At 37.1% G+C, this 18,512-nt stretch overlaps 2 protein-coding genes across 4 annotated transcripts; one reads left to right on the forward strand and one right to left on the reverse strand.

Annotated features, from left to right (window-relative positions):
- The first annotated feature begins 8,875 nt into the window (after window positions 1-8,875).
- On the forward strand, window positions 8,876-13,149 carry LOC113776813 (pentatricopeptide repeat-containing protein At1g66345, mitochondrial-like). The gene is made up of 2 exons (XM_027321870.1): window positions 8,876-9,969; window positions 12,909-13,149. Exons 1-2 carry the CDS (start codon window positions 8,876-8,878, stop codon window positions 13,147-13,149), a joined length of 1,335 nt encoding a protein of 444 aa, XP_027177671.1.
- A 377-nt stretch (window positions 13,150-13,526) lies between these two features.
- LOC113777563 (pentatricopeptide repeat-containing protein At1g66345, mitochondrial-like) lies at window positions 13,527-18,344 on the reverse strand. Of its 3 annotated transcripts, XR_003469200.1 has the most exons (3): window positions 18,062-18,344; window positions 17,401-17,517; window positions 17,157-17,299 (listed from the first exon to the last, which is right to left on the reverse strand). XR_003469200.1 is itself a non-coding variant. In XM_027322686.1 (2 exons), the coding sequence occupies exon 2, from the start codon at window positions 15,388-15,390 to the stop codon at window positions 13,741-13,743; it is 1,650 nt and encodes a 549-aa protein (XP_027178487.1). In that variant the 5' UTR covers window positions 15,391-15,407; window positions 18,062-18,344; the 3' UTR covers window positions 13,527-13,740. The 3 variants fall into 3 exon arrangements, 1 of the variants encoding a protein (XP_027178487.1); XM_027322686.1 differs by lacking the exons at window positions 17,157-17,299; window positions 17,401-17,517 and adding an exon at window positions 13,527-15,407; XR_003469199.1 differs by lacking the exon at window positions 17,401-17,517.
- Window positions 18,345-18,512: the final 168 nt, after the last annotated feature.

Genomic DNA, 18,512 nt, shown 5'->3' on the forward strand with positions numbered 1-18,512 from the left:
TTGTCAAATAATCTAGAACCAGTTGACCCCAATCTAGTTTTTTTTTTCCTTTTTATTTTTTTTGGGTGGGATAAGGGTTCGGGTGTTCACTTTGTTCTCCAACTCATTTTCTTTTCTTTAGATTCCAATAACAAAGTGAGAATGATAGAAGGGAGAGGTGTTAGTGCGACTGAGCTCTAGTACGGTTAAGTTCGATTATTATACTTTTTATATTATTTGATATATTATTATATTTGAAATAAAGATAATATATATAAATAAAATATCTAACATATATTCAGTATAATATTATGATATATTTATGGGTTAAAAACAAAAAAGCCCCCTGTGATAAACCTAATACACAGAAAAGCCCCCCATGGTTTCAAAATATACAACACGACCCCTCATGCTTTGAACTAAATTGTAAAGGTGACGGAATCCGTTAAATTTAACGGAAATGACATATTGGAACCTAAAAAAAAATTTTTATACCTAATTTTTATCAAATATACCTATTCTACCCCTTAACTCTCAATTCTCTCTACTTAGAAAATAAAATAAATGATTTTTTGAGCTGTTTTTTTGTTGAATTATATCAGGGTATTTTGGTCATTTTGACCATTTCCGTTAAGTTTAACGGATTCCGTCACCTTTACAATTTAGTTCAAAGCATGAGGGGTCGTGTTCTATATTTTGAAACCATGGGGGGCTTTTCTGTGTATTAGATTTATCACAGGGGGCTTTTTTATTTTTTACCCTATATTTATATATCAAAAATTTAAATGTATGTAATGACTGAATGAAATTATACAAAATATAATTATACTGAATTCACGTCCAATAAAAGGTTTCCTGAAAAATTTCAACCAACTTGTTATATTTAGACTCCTAAAATTGAAGTTACAATCTGAAAGTTTTGACACTGCATTAAAGGCCCTGTTTGGAAGCTTGGTTTTTTACCAAGTTTGTATAAAACTAGTTTTTTAACAACTTTTGCTACAGGAACCCCAAAAAACTTATCAAAGTTTTTAACCTACACACTTAAAATATCCAAAACACAAAAAAAAAAAATTCCCTTCCCCTTTTCTTCTTCTTCCTCTCCCACCACCACCTCCATTGCCGGCTCTGTCACCAATTTCCGGTGCCGGTGCCGATGCCGGTCTTTTTTTTTTCCCCCTTTTTTTCCCTCTCCCCCTCTTCCTCCCCTGCCATCATCCTCTCTTGTCTTTTTTTTTTCTCTCTACGTCCGGCGCAAAGGGGGGTGGCGCAGAGGGGGGAAGGGGCAGAGGGGGGCGACGCAGAGGGGGACGGCGGGGAGAGAGGGAAGGCGGGGGGAGGGGAAGGCGGGGCAGAGGGGGGCAGCGGGGGAGAGGGTGGAGAGGGAGGCAGCGGGGGAGAGGGGGAAGGCGGGGCAGAGGGAGGCGGTGGGGGGAGAGAGAGGGGAAGCGGGGGAGGGGAAGGGGCAGAAGGGGGAGAGGGGCGAGAGAGGAAGCCAGAGGGGGGCAGCGGGGGAGGGGGGCGGGCGCAGAGGGGGACGGCGGGGAGAGAGGGAAGGCGGGGGGAGGGGAATGGGCAGAAGGGGTGGCACAGAGGGGGGCGGCGGGGGGAGGGGAAGAAGGGGCAAGGGGTGGCGGGGAGGGGAAGGCGGGGCAGAGGGGGGCGACGGGAGGTGGAGTTGCTGCTGGGGGTGGTGGAGGTAACAGGGAAGAAGAAGAAGAAGGAGAAGAAGAAGAAGAAGAAGAAGAAAAAGAGAGGAAAGAAAGAAAAAGAAAAAGAAAAAGAAAGGGAAAGAGAAAAAAAAAAAAAGAAAAAAAATGTTTTTCACCTTACAAAAACTTCTACAAAATTTTTTCAAAAACTTCTACAGTGCACTACAGTAAAGTTTTAGACAAACTACCAAAAAACTCAGGTTCCAAACAGGCCCAAAGTTTGGCCCTAATGCGGCTCATTTCGACCAAAATAGGGCAATGGAAATTTCGCGGTTTTTGGTCAAAATTAAAAAATATCTGGGATCTTAACTGTTCGGTTGAAACTTCAGTGACCAATTTGGTCAAAATCAGAAACACCAAAGACTAAATATATATTTCTGCAAAAACTTTAGGGAGTATTTATGTTGCACCAGAAGTACAAAATATATTGTTAGATTCTCAAATTCGTCCTTCCTAACAAAAGTACAAAACTTTCTTCACATCTTTTTTTTTTTTTTTTTTGCTTTTTGGGTAAGACTTCGTCACTTTTTGAGCCCTTTGTTTCTCGATTCTTTTGATTGCAAAAGATCCCTTTGTAGTTCTCCTGGGAAAAACGAGTTCAGCGTGAGAATCGTTTTTGATGTTACATTGGTGGGGGAGAAAAGGACAAAGAATAGTCGATGCTAAGTGTGAGTGGGTCTCCAGTCTACAAGCGTACATTAAACCAAAAAATATATATATATTTCAGTTAATACAAATATACGATACAGTACACGGTAGGCATGAATTGAGAAAAGGTCCCTCGTCCAACAATTTTTTGCTGGCTTTTTTCATTTGATAATATTTTGAGAAATTCATCCAATTATTGATCTCATTATTATGGTCTTTCTTTTTTTTTTTTTTTTGGTCCTTCGTGTCTCGAATATCTATATTGGATATCGGATCATTGTTTTCTATACCATTAGTGCACATGATACAGTGAAAAAAATTTTAAGGTCCTTTCAAGGAGCCATTCTCTAAGTGTATATTCCTCAATGACAACCATTCTCTGACTTGTATATTTCTCGATGATGATATTGGTTTATATTTTAAATAGAGTAAATTTTATATACACTGTCAGTGTATAATACATTATCACGATTGGATGGATGACATATGAGCAAATTTAAATTTTTCATATATGTTATATATCTAATAGTGATAGTGTATATACTAACAGTGTATATAAGATTAATCCTTTTAAATATTTGAAAATTTCATAATCTAGATGTTAAAAACACTTATTTCATCATTCAATAAAAAATTAGTTTGAATGTATAATATTAAAAAAGAACTATAAAATCTCCCTTAAGGTGTATAAAGTGTGAATTTAGAGTTATTTTGTTTTTAAAAGTTTAAACTTTTTAGATAAGATATGCGGGGTTAAGTGATAATGTTATAATTTGATAATATGCACACTCCATCTTTTTTGGCGTAACTATCTGCGCAGAGGATCAAGATGGGTCTAATTTAAATTCTGTGCAAAAGTTCATATTTTTCTATGCTAAATGTATCATGAAGTCACGAATTGGGGAAATAATATTTAATTAAGCTTTGTATGCAAAATTGTAAAATTTTCAAAAGAAAATAGTCTGAAACGTGCCTCACAAATTTCTAAATGAATTTTTTTTTGTCCTTCACTTTTAAAATTGTAACTTTATGTTTCGTACAAAAATTAGGTCAATAAATTTTGACCCCGATCTAAATTTTCGACCACTTTTTATCTTGAATCCATCATGTGACTCGTGCATATGAGTAAAATCTTATATACAGTGATTGTGTATAAACTATTATCGTTAATCCATAACATATGTGCAAAAGTTAAATTTTAAATTCAAATTTTGCATAGTTACCATTCATTCAAAACTGACAATGTATATGAAAAATTAAATTCTACTTGTGTTCATTTTTTTTAGGTGCAAAATGGTTAAATCCTATTTGCAATTAAACAAATAACCCGATTTTATTCATTTTTGTCCATAAATAAGTAAGATTTGACCAAAACCGTATTTATTATTTTCCTAAAAGAGTGAAATTATACCCAATCAATATTTATTTTGTCGCGAAAAACATAGGATTTGACTTTCTTGTACATAAAAAATGATTGTATGTGAGTCACATGTTGATTTTCAGACTAGAAACTCATTTTTTAGATTGAAACCAACTATGGCTAATTTGAATTTGTAATGAATGTAAAGTTAACATTTAACTCCACACAGTTAATCGATTAACTTAACATAATCTGAGTTGGATTGAGATTTGGTTTAGTAAGGGATGCTTGACAAAATTAGATAGAGTGGAATAGAAAATAAGATACGATGTGCGATAGAAGATCTATCATGGTAAATTTTGAGATCTGACATACATAAAGTTAGAATTGGCTTTAAATTTATTCACTTGTGGAGTATAAAATAAGGCATGATGTGCGACAAAAGATCCACCATGGTAATTTTTGAGATCTAACATACAAAGAGTTAGAATTGGCTTTAAATTTATTTATTTGATGGCTGATGGTACATGGACAGGAGAAATTCCATTGTCCTGTTGGTAATTATGGTAGATAAAGTCAAGATGTTTAATTACTAAAGCTAAAGCAATTAATATTTACAAAATCAAATCGTTAAATTTTGATTTCAACCTAAATTTTTATCCTGAATGTATCGGATGACCCATATATGGTTATTTTTTTTATGGGCAAAAATATTAGATTCCATTTGTGGTTAAACAAATAACTAGATCAATTTTCATTTTTTCCTCTAAAAAAGTGGGAGGACAAAAATGCCCTTCGATTTTTGCATGACTTATGTCTGAAATGGCAATAAGTCCTAAACGATGCACTTTTAATTGTTCAGGGGTCGGTCGGAGAAAAAAAAAATAGATCAGGGACCAAAAATAGAAAATTAATTATCTTGGTGGTCCCTATAGTTGTTCTTTTTTTTTTTGTTGATTTATTCCTGGTCACATTTGCTTGGCGAAGATTACAATGGAATATTATGTTGGAATTTGACAATTAAAGTGTCAGCGTCAATTTAGTTGAAGTTGAATGGTTGAAAATATTCATTTTTACCCCAGTTAACTTCATCCTTACCTTGATTCTGTTCCAAAACTATTTCATTATCAGTTCAGCACAAGATTTCGGCAATGCAGTCCCAGAATCAATAGACTCCAACTACAAATTAGTATTTGAAATTTCCAACTTTTTTGTTTTAATTTTAGAAATTTCAAGATTTCAAAACGTGACCATTTGCTTTAGCATTTTCGGCGTAATTGGAAAGATATTCGCCTAAAGGACTGAAAAACAAACTTGAGGGCAAGTTTAGATAATTTCTCATAGGCGTAAATAAAGTACTACAAAAGAAAGGGTGCAAAAATGGTAGAACACAAATGTTACAAATCTTTAGATATGGTCTCCATTAGTTGTTAAATTCGGATAAAAGTAACAACCACCGTGCATTGTCTTTATCTATAATTTCTTTTCTAGGACACACACTAGTGACGAAATCCCCTTTTCCAACAATAAAATCTAATGGCTTACTTTGCCTATTTTTACTTCATCACGTGCATTGTTTATAGTAGTGTGATATCAGAACCGGAAGAATTCAATTTTCCTGATTTTGAAGACTAACTTTTACGTGTTGTTTAGCTGTCAATTCTCCTAAGGCTTGTTGATTGTGTCTAGTTTCCAGACATGATGGATATCCAAGGCTCTTAGATGTGTAATGTAATTAGGAAATAAATATTACAGTTATTACTGCATTTTCAAGCATTCAATGCAGCATTAAATATTTTCCTTCTAAAAATTTAATGTAAACTAACTATTAGTACTAGGTGCAATAACGTAGACAGACACTCATAGAAATGGACAGGTTCGTGTGAAAACAAAAGGTAGCCTCCCAGTCTTGCACGTAAGATGCTGACAAGGACATAAATTATACCATAGGATTTTTCTGAGTAGGTGTCCAACGGGTATCGTTAATATATAGATATTACACAAATTTTACTATGTTAATATATACAATTACAATTAATGCATAGATTTCTATGTGTTAATTTGGTACAGTTGAAATGGATTTGTACAAATTTTAGGTGTTAAGTACGAAAATGACCATGATAATCCAAAACAAATGCTTCAAGGTTCACAAAGTTCCACTCATTTTACTCTTTTGCCCTTTGTTGATCCTAAAAATCACTATATATGCCATGATTGTTCTCCTCCCCCAAATTCTCAAAGTTCTCAACACAGTGTAGATCTTATTCATTGTGGTTGGTCAAGATTGGGAGCTGGAAATGAACTATATTGACTACCTTCTCAGCTTTTTAATCCTTTTTATGTAGCCACTATTAGATTAGAACACGTGGCCTTGTTTGGATTGTGATTTTTCATGAAAAAATCTTTACGTTTTCAATCACTTTTTTATTTCACATATATATATAATCGTTATAATGCAATTTTTTAATAAAAATTCCTAACATTTGGTAGCCCAATAGTCCTAGCTATATACATTCTCAAAATAAATCAACAAGGAGACTTTGAGGCCAAGATCCGTGAGGATCTCAAGGTCATCTACAGATCAAGAAAATGTTGGAAAGGCATCACTCACTAGCTAAGCAATTTATGGAGTTTTTGCTTTAAAAAAAACAATTTCTTTTAAGAAAAATATGTAGCTAAAATACATTTTATTTAATTGTGTTAGGAGATAAAGTTTGATCCATTGCAAAATCCTACCTCATATGCAATAGTTTGAAAAAAAAAATGTTGTGACTGTTTTGCTGTTAGCCATAAATATAAGGGTTAATATTTTATACATTGACAGTATATACACTCTCATGATTAGATGCATGACACATAATCTGAATTTGAATTTGTTATCTAAATTTTATATATGTGTTGTGTATCTAATCATGATAGTGTATACACTATCAGTGTATATAAGATTTACTTTAAATGTAATCATAAACGAGGCGGTCATGGTGAACTTCCAATTTAAAGAAGCATTTCACAGTACCATCTATACTGTAAAAAATATTTAGACAAATAGCTATGAAGGGAGCTAATAATACCCAAAATGGGAGTTTATCCTCAAATCAGCAAATTTAGGTGATGATTAAACTCTACTTTTTTATACACGAAATGCTAGAACATTTTCCCAAAACATCATGTGTCAGGACCAGTTATATATCATGGTCCAATTATGTTCACCTACACATTAAGACTAATTGCAAATATTCCAACATAGCAAAGTGAAAAATATGCTACTAGATGGCAAAGTGTTTACCCGTACGATTTTTATGAGGAGAGTATAAATCAAATCACTTTGTTACGTGTCTATAAATAGTGGTGTAGTCAAGACTATGATCAGTGGAAGTAATAACCAATTGTGTCAAGAGCAATAAGTTGCGTTTTGTTTAATGTATAAAAACAGAAGTTAGTATGAAGCAAAATTATGTTTTTCAAAGTCTTTTTCATTCAAGTAAAGTTTCAAGCAAGATAAAGCAATACATAACGTATAAAGGAATTTTACAAAAATTTAGGAGTACAAATGTAAAACAAAAGCTACTTAAAAAAGAAAAGAAAAGAAATATATACTTATTTGCAAAGCTTATATCCACTTTCCATATTGAGGGCTCAATGACTCGCCCTCATTTCAACGCGGATAGCCAGTACTCAGTAGCCCGCCTGAGTCTGACGAAGAAGAAGTAACAGTATGCAGCACCGCCAGTGGCGGACACCTTTCACTTGGCTGAGAATACTCAGAGATCCGAATTTCGTCCCTGTCCCACACGACACCGTTCTGATCATCAATACGCGAGAAGATTTTGAACTTCCTAAATTGACCCTAACTTTTATCTTGAAAATCGTGCAAACAGACATATTGGTAAACTTAACGGCCAAATATAACAGAATGGCCTTACATCTTAACTTTATATATTTCAATGGTCAAAACCAGACTTTTAATAGTTGAGTGACCAAAACTGAACGATGGCAAAAGTTTAATGGCCAACCAGATAATTTGCTCTCATTTTATTGATCTTAGCACGAATTCCTACTCATCCCTACTGCAATTTTTTTTTTTCAAAATTTTATTCGTCTCTCCCCTCCGCATATCCAAGTGTAACCATTAGGCACAGACGCAGAATTTGAATCCTGAACTTAGATAGTGGAGAGACTTTAAGAGTCCTTCTTGCCCAGATTGCAACCTCTTTTAGATCAATCACAGTCCATCAATACTCTAATCTCATCTTAGCTAGTGGTTCAGCAAACACTCTCCAGCTACTCGCCATCAAACTAAATAGAGAAGATAAATGAGGGAAGTCATTCTTAGAATTGTTCTTCTCTTGTATTATTAACATAACCTAACATGCCATTACTTAAATTAGCTCCTAAAACACCATATCTTGTCTACGCCCAATTAGGAATTAGATAGAAAATTCTCTAGGGGTGTGATCACCCACAAGAGTCATTGGAACTACCATTTTTTTTAGTAGTGTAGCTAGAATCCTTGCCATTCACCAAATTTTTATATTGTTGCAAGTGTTCTTGCCATCCACCATTGTCTGCAATAGCTCTTGTTCTCGCCTTCCCTTATCCACAACTCGACTTGAGATAATTGAAGGATGCTCTGACTTTTTAAATATCTTTCCACGCTTATGCCTTTGGTTCTTTGTAATTCAAGGATCAAAGGGATGACAAGGAAGCATAGTATAGTTGATAAAACGAGTTAGCTACAATTGATAGATCATGAATTCAAATCATCAAAGTGAGCAAGTGGAGAACCACTAGGGGAATCATTGGTGCTCATCTTAAAAAAAAAAAAAAAGGGCCCAAAGGAATTTCCCTTGGGCTGAGGATGAGATTGTCAATGCTGCCTTTTCAAATGATGAACTTGCTAAGGCCTGATTGCCTTGGGCTTTATGCTGCCTGATATTTTTAAGATGGACCCTTGGAAAGCCCCCTGTTCAAAGAAGCTCCGACATGGGCTTTTTACTGACTGATCTTGAAATGGCCCCCTGAGGAACAAACCCCTGCTTCACCGGGCTAACAATCCTAGAATCTATTTTGTGCATTTCATTTTTTTGGCATGATTTTGTGCATTTCAGATTGTTGTCGTCGTTGGATCATATTGAATTTCTCTTGTTCTTTTGCCTCAGGTGTTTTCTGGAAGAGAATGGCAAAGCTCTTGCTTTCCAAAGTTCAAACTCCAATTTATCGCTCAATTATCAAACCTGCCCAACTTTTTCTTCACGCTCACCAATTTACACACAGTTGTTCAGAGCCTGCAGATGATAAGGATGCAATCTTGACGTCCATATGTGACTCCTTAAGCAAAGATGGCCTGAGTTGGGATTCTTTAACCCAAAAGTTCAGCTCAGTTCATCTCACCATCCCTCAAGTCGAAAAGGTACTAATTCAACTAAAAGAACCCATTAATGCAAAGCAAGCATTGAAATTTTTCCACTGGTCAGCTCATAATATGAATTTGCAACATGGGATGTCTTCTTATTGCATTACAATTCACATTTTGGTTAAAGCTAGGCTTTTTAAGGATGCCAAGGCATTGGTTGAATCAATTTTAGTCAACAAAAAATCCATGCATGATGGTCCTGTTGAAATGCTTAACAATGTTCTGGATTCACTGCTTGGTTCTTATGAAGTTGTGGGTTCGACCCCTTTTGTCTTTGATTTGTTTATGCAAACTTGCGCTAAGCTGAGGATTATTGATAGTGTTGTTGATGGTTGTAAAGTCTTGGATGAGCGTGGGTTTGGATTGAGTGTTATTAGTTATAATACTTTGCTTCATGTTATGCAAAAGTCTGAGAAGACTTCTCTGGTTTGGAGTTTGTATGAGCATATGATTGACAAGAGAATGTACCCAAATGAAGTTACTTATAGGATTTTGGTTCGTGCTTTGGGTAAAGAAGGGAGGCTAAAGAGGTTTTTGGATGTGGTGGAGAGGATTCATGGCAAGAGATGTTCTTTACCGGGCATGGTGGTGAATACTTGTTTGGTGTTTGGTTTGATAGACGGGGGTAAAGTTGGAGAGGGGATGAATTTGTTGAAGAATATGTTGCAGAAGAATATAATTCCTGATACCATTTCATTTTCGTTGGTTATAATGGCCAAGGTGAGGATGGGGGATCTGGATGCCGCATGGGAGGTATATGAGGAAATGCGTAAGAGCGGTTTTGAAGGGAACTCTTTTGTAGGTACTTCGTTTATTGGTGCTTACTATAAGCAGGGGAAGATTGAGGAAGCAATGAGGTTGTGAGAACCCTAAACCTTGCATACTTTCTAAGTGTTTTGGTTATTCCCGTTTCCCCGTTAATTGAAGATTTGTTCACTAATCGTTTCAAAAACGGGAAGGCCTTTTGTTATGTGCAATGATGTATGAGATATGTATGAATGTGTATGTGGTAGAACTACGTTTGAGCGTGGCAATCAAACTTGGAAAAAAGAGAAAATTTTGCGAAAATGTTGAAGGACCGAATCCGGCCGGAAATCCGGCCAGTTCTTGGCCGGATTGTGGAGAAGTTTTGAAAAAAATTTGGATTCGTCTCTGCCTCATATCCGGCCAGGAATCCGGCCAGAAACCGGCCGGATTGTGACAGGACAGCTGGTTTGACCAGCGTTTTTTCTTTCCTTCTTATCACTTTTGATCACCAAAATATCTTCATTCCTTCTCTTGTTCAGCCGTGAGCTTTGAGAGCTAAGAGAGAAAAACTCTTCAATCTTCATCTTTAATTTTTGCTTCAATCTTGAAATTCCACCGATAGATTTTGAAACCACTCCGTACAAGTGAGCTTCTTGGAAGGTTAAAGCTTTTGGGTGGAGTAATTTTTAAAGGGGAAGCTTGGAATTGCTAGTCTTCTTGAGTTGTGAGGTAAGGTGATTAAGAAAGTTCTCTCTTGCATTGCTAATGGTTAAATTGTGAATTGTAAGGGTTGGATATGTTATTTTGTGAGTTATATCTTGATTTGGGTTGATTATGGTGAAGTTTTCTATTTAATTATGATTTTTCTGTTGGCATATGATTTTGTCTATGTGGCCAAGTATGATGAATGGAAATGTTATAGAATGAGGCTAGTGAGTGTGAATTGTGGTTAAATGCAATCAATTTTGGATTTGGTGTGAAAATGGAAAGTTAGGGTTCATAAAATCCCAATTCTGTCCGGTTTTAGATCACTGGGTTAGAGGCCGAATTAGACTTTGCTCAAAACATGAAAGTTGTAGGTATTGATGTGATGGAGATGCCTGTAAAATTTCAGGTCATTTGGATCAATGTAGAGTGAGTTATGACGAAATTACTGTAGCTGTTCTGCTTTGGACAGAATGTGAAAACTGCGTTTGTATTTGGTTGTTTTGACTGGCATTGGTTTGGATTTTGAAGTTGGTGTCTTCTGATGAAATGTAGCTGGATGTCTTAGCTAACTTATGCCTTTGGAATTTCGGCATTTGGACTTGTATAGACTGAGTTGTGTTCATTACAGTTTTATGTGTTTTGCAAACCTGTTTTGGTAATTCTGGTTTAGTATTTGGCACGTTTGACCTAGTTGTGCTAGGATTTGGACTGAGTGGCCTTCTACATTATTGTAGCCCTGTCTTTTGGCTTCGAGATGGTGGGTCTTGCACCCTCATCCGATAATCGTAGCACCAATGGTGCCAAAACCGCAAAAATGATGTCAAAACTGTTTTTATCCGGAAATGTTTCTAGCTTGCTCTTTGTATCTATTGTGTATTTATATGACTTGTAAGCCTAGTGAATGGCTTTTGGATGGGATTATTCTATATGACATGTTGGGGCTGATTTAAGGAAAATAATGAAGCCATTAATGGCTGGAAAATAGGTAAACACAAGGGACATGCCGTCCGTTTATTTTCTTGTAAATTGAATAAGTTAAAGTATTTCGTCCTTCTTTTCACATGATTTTATTGGCTTCGGTCATTTATTGACCACTTGAAAATATGTGCTATTGAGTCATACAAACGATTCCGAACGAATATTGCCTTAGTTTATTTCCTGGAAAATTTGAATTGTTTGAGTGAAGTGTTCTCGTTACAACTTTTATAACCCTTTTGGTTTGGGTCGCATTAGGGTTATTCTTGTCCACGGATCCAAATGCCTCTTTATACTTTGAAAGTCTTTTATACGTTTACTCGCGCGTAGTCGGGTATTTCTTGATTTCATCCAAATCCTGTGGGATAGATTGTAATGTGGTCTTTGTGTCTTTTTAGGTTTCATTGGTGATTGAGAAGTGGGCGTTATTGGTAAGTGTTCCTTATTTGCTACGTTTCATGATTATGTGGCTTGTTTGAATGATTGATAACGTGTTAAATGCTTTCGATGATTGTTAAATGAGTTTTCAAGGCAAGTGTGTACTTTATCGCACTTAGCCTAAATGATTATGACATTTTAATGATGATTGAGCGATTGAAATGTTAATTGTGCATGAATGTAAGCCTTTTGGGCTGAACTGGCCATTGCCCCTTGTTACCGGTCGTCTCGAGCCAGAAGCGGACTCGGTCGGGCGATTAGGAACTTGGGTGAACGTTTCGGTATACTCGAGTATTACCTTGTAGGTTGGTGGAGCCTGGCCAAAAGCCAGGGACGGGGTGAATGAATGAATGAATGAACGAGGGAGTTTTATCTATATAAAATGCATTTTCAAATGATTGAAGGTAGGGGAATGAAAGGAGAATGAATGAATGAGCGAATGAACGAATGGCTTCTTGTGAGCCCGTATCCTTTTAATGAATGTGTTTATCGCTTTATTCGTACTTGTATCTTGAATTGTTGATTTCATGTATTGAATGCATTGATTCTCTTGTTGCCTATGTGTACGGAACCTCACTGAGCTTTCCAACTCATTCCTTTAGTTTTTGTTTTCCTTAGCAGGGGAAGACGTGCAAGGACGGAAGCTACGGATAGACTAGCCGATCTAGTACTTTTGATTCTTTTGTTATGGTTCTCGCCCCAATGTTTGGTGGGCTGGTTGTATGGAGAATGGAGAACCTTTGTACATAAGTTGTATTGCTTTTGGGATGGCTTTGTATATAAGTTTGATTTAAGTTGGACCGTTTTATGTTATTCTTATTGTTTTCGATGGTTGCTTGAAGTGATCGACTGAGTCCCGGCGAGAGCTGGGCAGGCGGCCCGCCGAACCCTCTGGTTCGCCTTAGGGGGAGGTGGGGTCGTCACAGAGATTGATGCGAGAGATGGATGATTTGGGGATGAAGCCGTATGATGAAACATTTAATCATCTAATTGAAGGTTGTTCGGGAACAGGATATTTGGATGAAAGCTTGAAATTTTGTGAGAGAATGGTCAAGATGGGACTTCTACCAAGTCCTTTGGCATTTAATATGATTGTTGGTAAGCTTTGTTCAGGTGGGGAGGCAAAGCGGGCTGATGAAGCTTTGACTGTTTTGTCGGAAATGGAATAATTGGTTTTCTCTACTACAAAAGTGAAGATCAAATTGCTGACATAATGACCAAACCATTAAAGTTATCCACGTTTCAAAAATGAAGGAAGTTGCTTGGAGTCTGTGCAATTGATAAGTTCTATTAAACTGAATGTTTGAAAAACTTTCAATTTAAGAGAGAGATTGTTAGAAATATTTGCTATTGTTAGTTAATCATATTTGTTTGTTTTGTTCTACTTAATTAGTGAAATTAATGAAGATAGTGGAGTTAGTGGAGTAATTAGTGAAATTAGTGGAGTAGTTAGTGAAATTAGTGGGATAGTTAGTGGAATTATTTTGAATTTTATAAATAAAGCAATTTCATGTTATGATTTGAGAATCAGCTTTACAAAGAAATAAGTTCTAATCCTTTGCTTCTCTTATTATTTTTCTCAGCCATTGTAACAATTCCCACGTCGGTGGTGAAGATGTATGTTTGGGGTTTCTGGTCTTTCTCAGTTATAAAACAATGACAATGAATTTTCTACGCAACCTACCTCCCTTAAGTTTAAGGCGTCCATCTCTGCAGGTCCATCATCACGTTCCTAGCTGAGACCATTTACCATCCGGTCTTCAACTCATTTCTACCATTTCTTCACAAAGCTGCTGGGCCCTGGTTTTGTTCCCCTTCTCCAGATGACTCGCAATCAATGTTTTATAAGTGTGTGATCCAGGGATAAGTGATCTAGCTTTCAACAAATTTAAAAACTCATCTGCTTCTCTTACCCTCCCATGTCCGCAAAGAGCAATTATTAGGGAATTTAAAAATGAAGAACATGGAGAAAGTGATCTATATTCCATCTCGTAATAAAGTTTCAGAATCCTCTCCACATCACCAAGTGTCATATAGCCATTAGCGAGATGAGAATATGTGTTTTCGTCGGGAACAAACCCCATTTCCGACAAAACAGTCAAAGCTTCATCAACCCGCTTTGCCTCCCCATCTGAACAAAGCTTACCAACCATCATATTAAATGCCAAAGGACTTGGTAGAAGTCCCATCTTGACCATTCTCTCACAAAATTTCAAGCTTTCATCCAAATATCCTGTTCCCGAACAACCTTCAATTAGATGATTAAATGTTTCATCATACGGCTTCATCCCCAAATCATCCATTTCTCGCATCAACCTCATTGCTTCCTCAATCTTCCCCTGCTTACAGTAAGCACCAATAAACGAAGTACTTACAAAAGAGTTCCCTTCAAAACCCCTCTTACGCATTTCCTCATATACCTCCCATGCGGCATCCAGATCCCCCATCCTCACCTTGGCCATTATAACCAACGAAAATGAAATGGTATCAGGAATTATATTCTTCTGCAACATATTCTTCAACAAATTCATCCCCTCTCCAACTTTACCCCCGTCTATCAAACCAAACACCAAACAAGTATTCACCACCATGCCCGGTAAAGAACATCTCTTGCCATGAATCCTCTCCACCACATCCAAAAACCTCTTTAGCCTCCCTTCTTTACCCAAAGCACGAACCAAAATCCTATAAGTAACTTCATTTGGGTACATTCTCTTGTCAATCATATGCTCATACAAACTCCAAACCAGAGAAGTCTTCTCAGACTTTTGCATAACATGAAGCAAAGTATTATAACTAATAACACTCAATCCAAACCCACGCTCATCCAAGACTTTACAACCATCAACAACACTATCAATAATCCTCAGCTTAGCGCAAGTTTGCATAAACAAATCAAAGACAAAAGGGGTCGAACCCACAACTTCATAAGAACCAAGCAGTGAATCCAGAACATTGTTAAGCATTTCAACAGGACCATCATGCATGGATTTTTTGTTGACTAAAATTGATTCAACCAATGCCTTGGCATCCTTAAAAAGCCTAGCTTTAACCAAAATGTGAATTGTAATGCAATAAGAAGACATCCCATGTTGCAAATTCATATTATGAGCTGACCAGTGGAAAAATTTCAATGCTTGCTTTGCATTAATGGGTTCTTTTAGTTGAATTAGTACCTTTTCGACTTGAGGGATGGTGAGATGAACTGAGCTGAACTTTTGGGTTAAAGAATCCCAACTCAGGCCATCTTTGCTTAAGGAGTCACATATGGACGTCAAGATTGCATCCTTATCATCTGCAGGCTCTGAACAACTGTGTGTAAATTGGTGAGCGTGAAGTAAAAGTTGGGCAGGTTTGATAATTGAGCGATAAATTGGAGTTTGAACTTTGGAAAGCAAGAGCTTTGCCATTCTCTTCCAGAAAACACCTGAGGCAAAAGAACAAGAGAAATTCAATATGATCCAACGACGACAACAATCTGAAATGCACAAAATCATGCCAAAAAAATGAAATGCACAAAATAGATTCTAGGATTGTTAGCCCGGTGAAGCAGGGGTTTGTTCCTCAGGGGGCCATTTCAAGATCAGTCAGTAAAAAGCCCATGTCGGAGCTTCTTTGAACAGGGGGCCTTCCAAGGGTCCATCTTAAAAATATCAGGCAGCATAAAGCCCAAGGCAATCAGGCCTTAGCAAGTTCAGCATTGACAATCTCATCCTCAGCCCAAGGGAAATTCCTTTGGGCCCTTTTTTTTTTTTTTAAGATGAGCACCAATGATTCCCCTAGTGGTTCTCCACTTGCTCACTTTGATGATTCGAATTCATGATCTATCAATTGTAGCTAACTCGTTTTATCAACTATACTATGCTTCCTTGTCATCTCTTTGATCCTTGAATTACAAAGAACCAAAGGCATAAGCGTGGAAAGATATTTAAAAAGTCAGAGCATCCTTCAATTATCTCAAGTCGAGTTGTGGATAAGGGAAGGCGAGAACAAGAGCTATTGCAGACAATGGTGGATGGCAAGAACACTTGCAACAATATAAAAATTTGGTGAATGGCAAGGATTCTAGCTACACTACTAAAAAAATGGTAGTTCCAATGACTCTTGTGGGTAATCACACCCCTAGAGAATTTTCTATCTAATTCCCAATTGGGCGTAGACAAGATATGGGGTTTTAGGAGCTAATTTAAGTAATGGCATGTTAGGTTTTGTTAATAATACAAGAGAAGAACAATTCTAAGAATGACTTCCCTCATTTATCTTCTCTATTTAGTTTGATGGCGAGTAGCTGGAGAGTGCTTGCTGAACCACTAGCTAAGATGAGATTAGAGTATTGATGAACTGTGATTGATCTAAAAGAAGTTGCAATCTGGGCAGGAAGGACTCTTAAAGTCTCTCCACTATCTAAGTTCAGGATTCAAATTCTGCGTCTGTGCCTAATGGTTACACTTGGATATGCGGAGGGGTGAGACGAATAAAATTTTGAAAAAAAAAATTGCAATAGGGATGAGTAGGAATTCGTGCTAAGATCAATAAAATGATCCAAAACCAAAGCTTCTCAAAATTTTCACCAGCCCAAACCATTATCCAGAAAATCAATACCAAACTAAATTGAACCAAGAAAAACAAACGAAACAAACACAGAGACACTGCCTCTGGCCGGTCCCCACTCCCCACCCCGAGTGATCGCTGGTCACCTGGTCACTGGTCAGTCAGCGAGTAGAAGTGTAGAACCCAGCAACTCCCAAGCCATGGACTCCACCCTAGCCTAGGGGTGCAAACGAGCCGAGCCGAGTCGAACATTGAACTTATCGAGTCAGGCTCGATTACTGTACACTCAAGCTCGAACTCGAGCTCGAACTCGACGAGCTCGAAAAAATTGAGCTCGAGCTCGACTAGACTAAGTAAAAAACTGGCTCGAGTTCGACTCGATAAGGCTCGATCTGCTTGACTCGACAAGAGCTCGAAATGGCTCGAATTCAGCTCGAAAATTTCTATCACTAAACATAACCAGCTTTATTTAACCTGGCTTCAATAGCATGTTTTAAGCTATTCAATGCCTTGCAAACTTGAATTTAACAATTCCAAACATGAATTAAAAGTAACAACAATTCTTCATTGTCCAATAATACATCCATGAAATCAGAAACAAATGTCCACAACTCCACATACATAATTGTTTCACAATTTTTCAATTCAAATGTCCAACACCTCAAACAAACTAAAAAACAAGGAACAAATAGTTTGAAATCACTCTAGATTAAGTCCTCCAGCAACCAATAGCCTCGAGTCTTGGATTCTTTCGCCCACAGCCAAGCACTAAGTATCAATAGAAACAAAAACAAGTCATTTGACTTCAAGCAAAATAGTCTAACATAGCTAAGTGAATTGGTGTTTGAATCAGGGAAAATGATTCATACGTCTGGACATGGCCCAACATTAAACATTGTTTTGTCCCTTTTGCTCTGGCTTTGTATAGAGACAAGTAAGGCCTAAAAGCCGTGAGCTAAGCTTTGATAGTGGTTGGCAGGTACCCACTTGATAAAAATTACCCCAGAATGAGAAAATAAAAAGTGAACAATCAAAAATTACAAACCAAAAGTATTTCAATCAAACAGAAGGTATATTCCATGAAAATGTATGTAAGAAGTTAAAAAAAGAAACCCAACATTCTTACCAATCTTCAAGAAACCGTCCTAATAATAATAACATATCCAAATTAAAAAAAAAAGAAAATAAGGAGAAAAAAGTACATTGAGAAAAACGCTTGCTCCAATCAATAATCAGTACAACTTAATTCACCGAATACCTGAGAAGAGACAAATTTTTTTTTCCGCTAATTGATTGAAATTGGGGACGAAAATGGGAAGGAAGAGGCAATCTAATTCTAACGAGAGCTCCGTCGCCATTAACAGGAAAGAGGAAATTAATAGTAATAATTTTACATCTAAACATTCTCAACAGGAAAGAGGTGAAGAAGTCGATCTGGCTTCAATGATAGGAAACAATCACTTATTCTACCACCAAGCATATTATACAGCAACAAAAACATAAAATAAGGGAAGAAGAGTGATGGATAACCTGTTCGCGAGGCCCTCCACCAACGGAGCTGATGAAATGTCTACCGTAGCTGCTTCTAACGTCGGCCAACAAACTGGGACTGAAGGACTCGGAGAGAAAGGGCTCTTCAATTGAAGGGCGGGGCAGTGGTGGTGGCAGAAGTGGCTGACTGGTGAGTGGTGAAGACGGTGGTAGCGGCGGCTAGGGTTTGCTTTTGATTTGGGGAAAGAAGAATGCCGACAGCGGAACAGCCGAGTGGGAAGAAGAAGAGGTGTGTTTGTGTCCACTGACCACAGTCCAATGTCCGCAGTCTTGGTCCTTCAGTCCTTGGAGAAATTGTATCTAGTTACCAGTTTAGTAATTAGTTAAATAAGTAAGGGTATTTATGTAATTTCCTGCGGCTCGCGAGTGGCTCGCGAGCTCGCGAGCCTTCATACGGATGGCTCGAGCTCGACTCGTATTATAAACGAGC

The sequence above is a fragment of the Coffea eugenioides genome, chromosome 7 (assembly GCF_003713205.1).
Source record: "Coffea eugenioides isolate CCC68of chromosome 7, Ceug_1.0, whole genome shotgun sequence".
Lineage (NCBI taxonomy): Eukaryota > Viridiplantae > Streptophyta > Magnoliopsida > Gentianales > Rubiaceae > Coffea > Coffea eugenioides.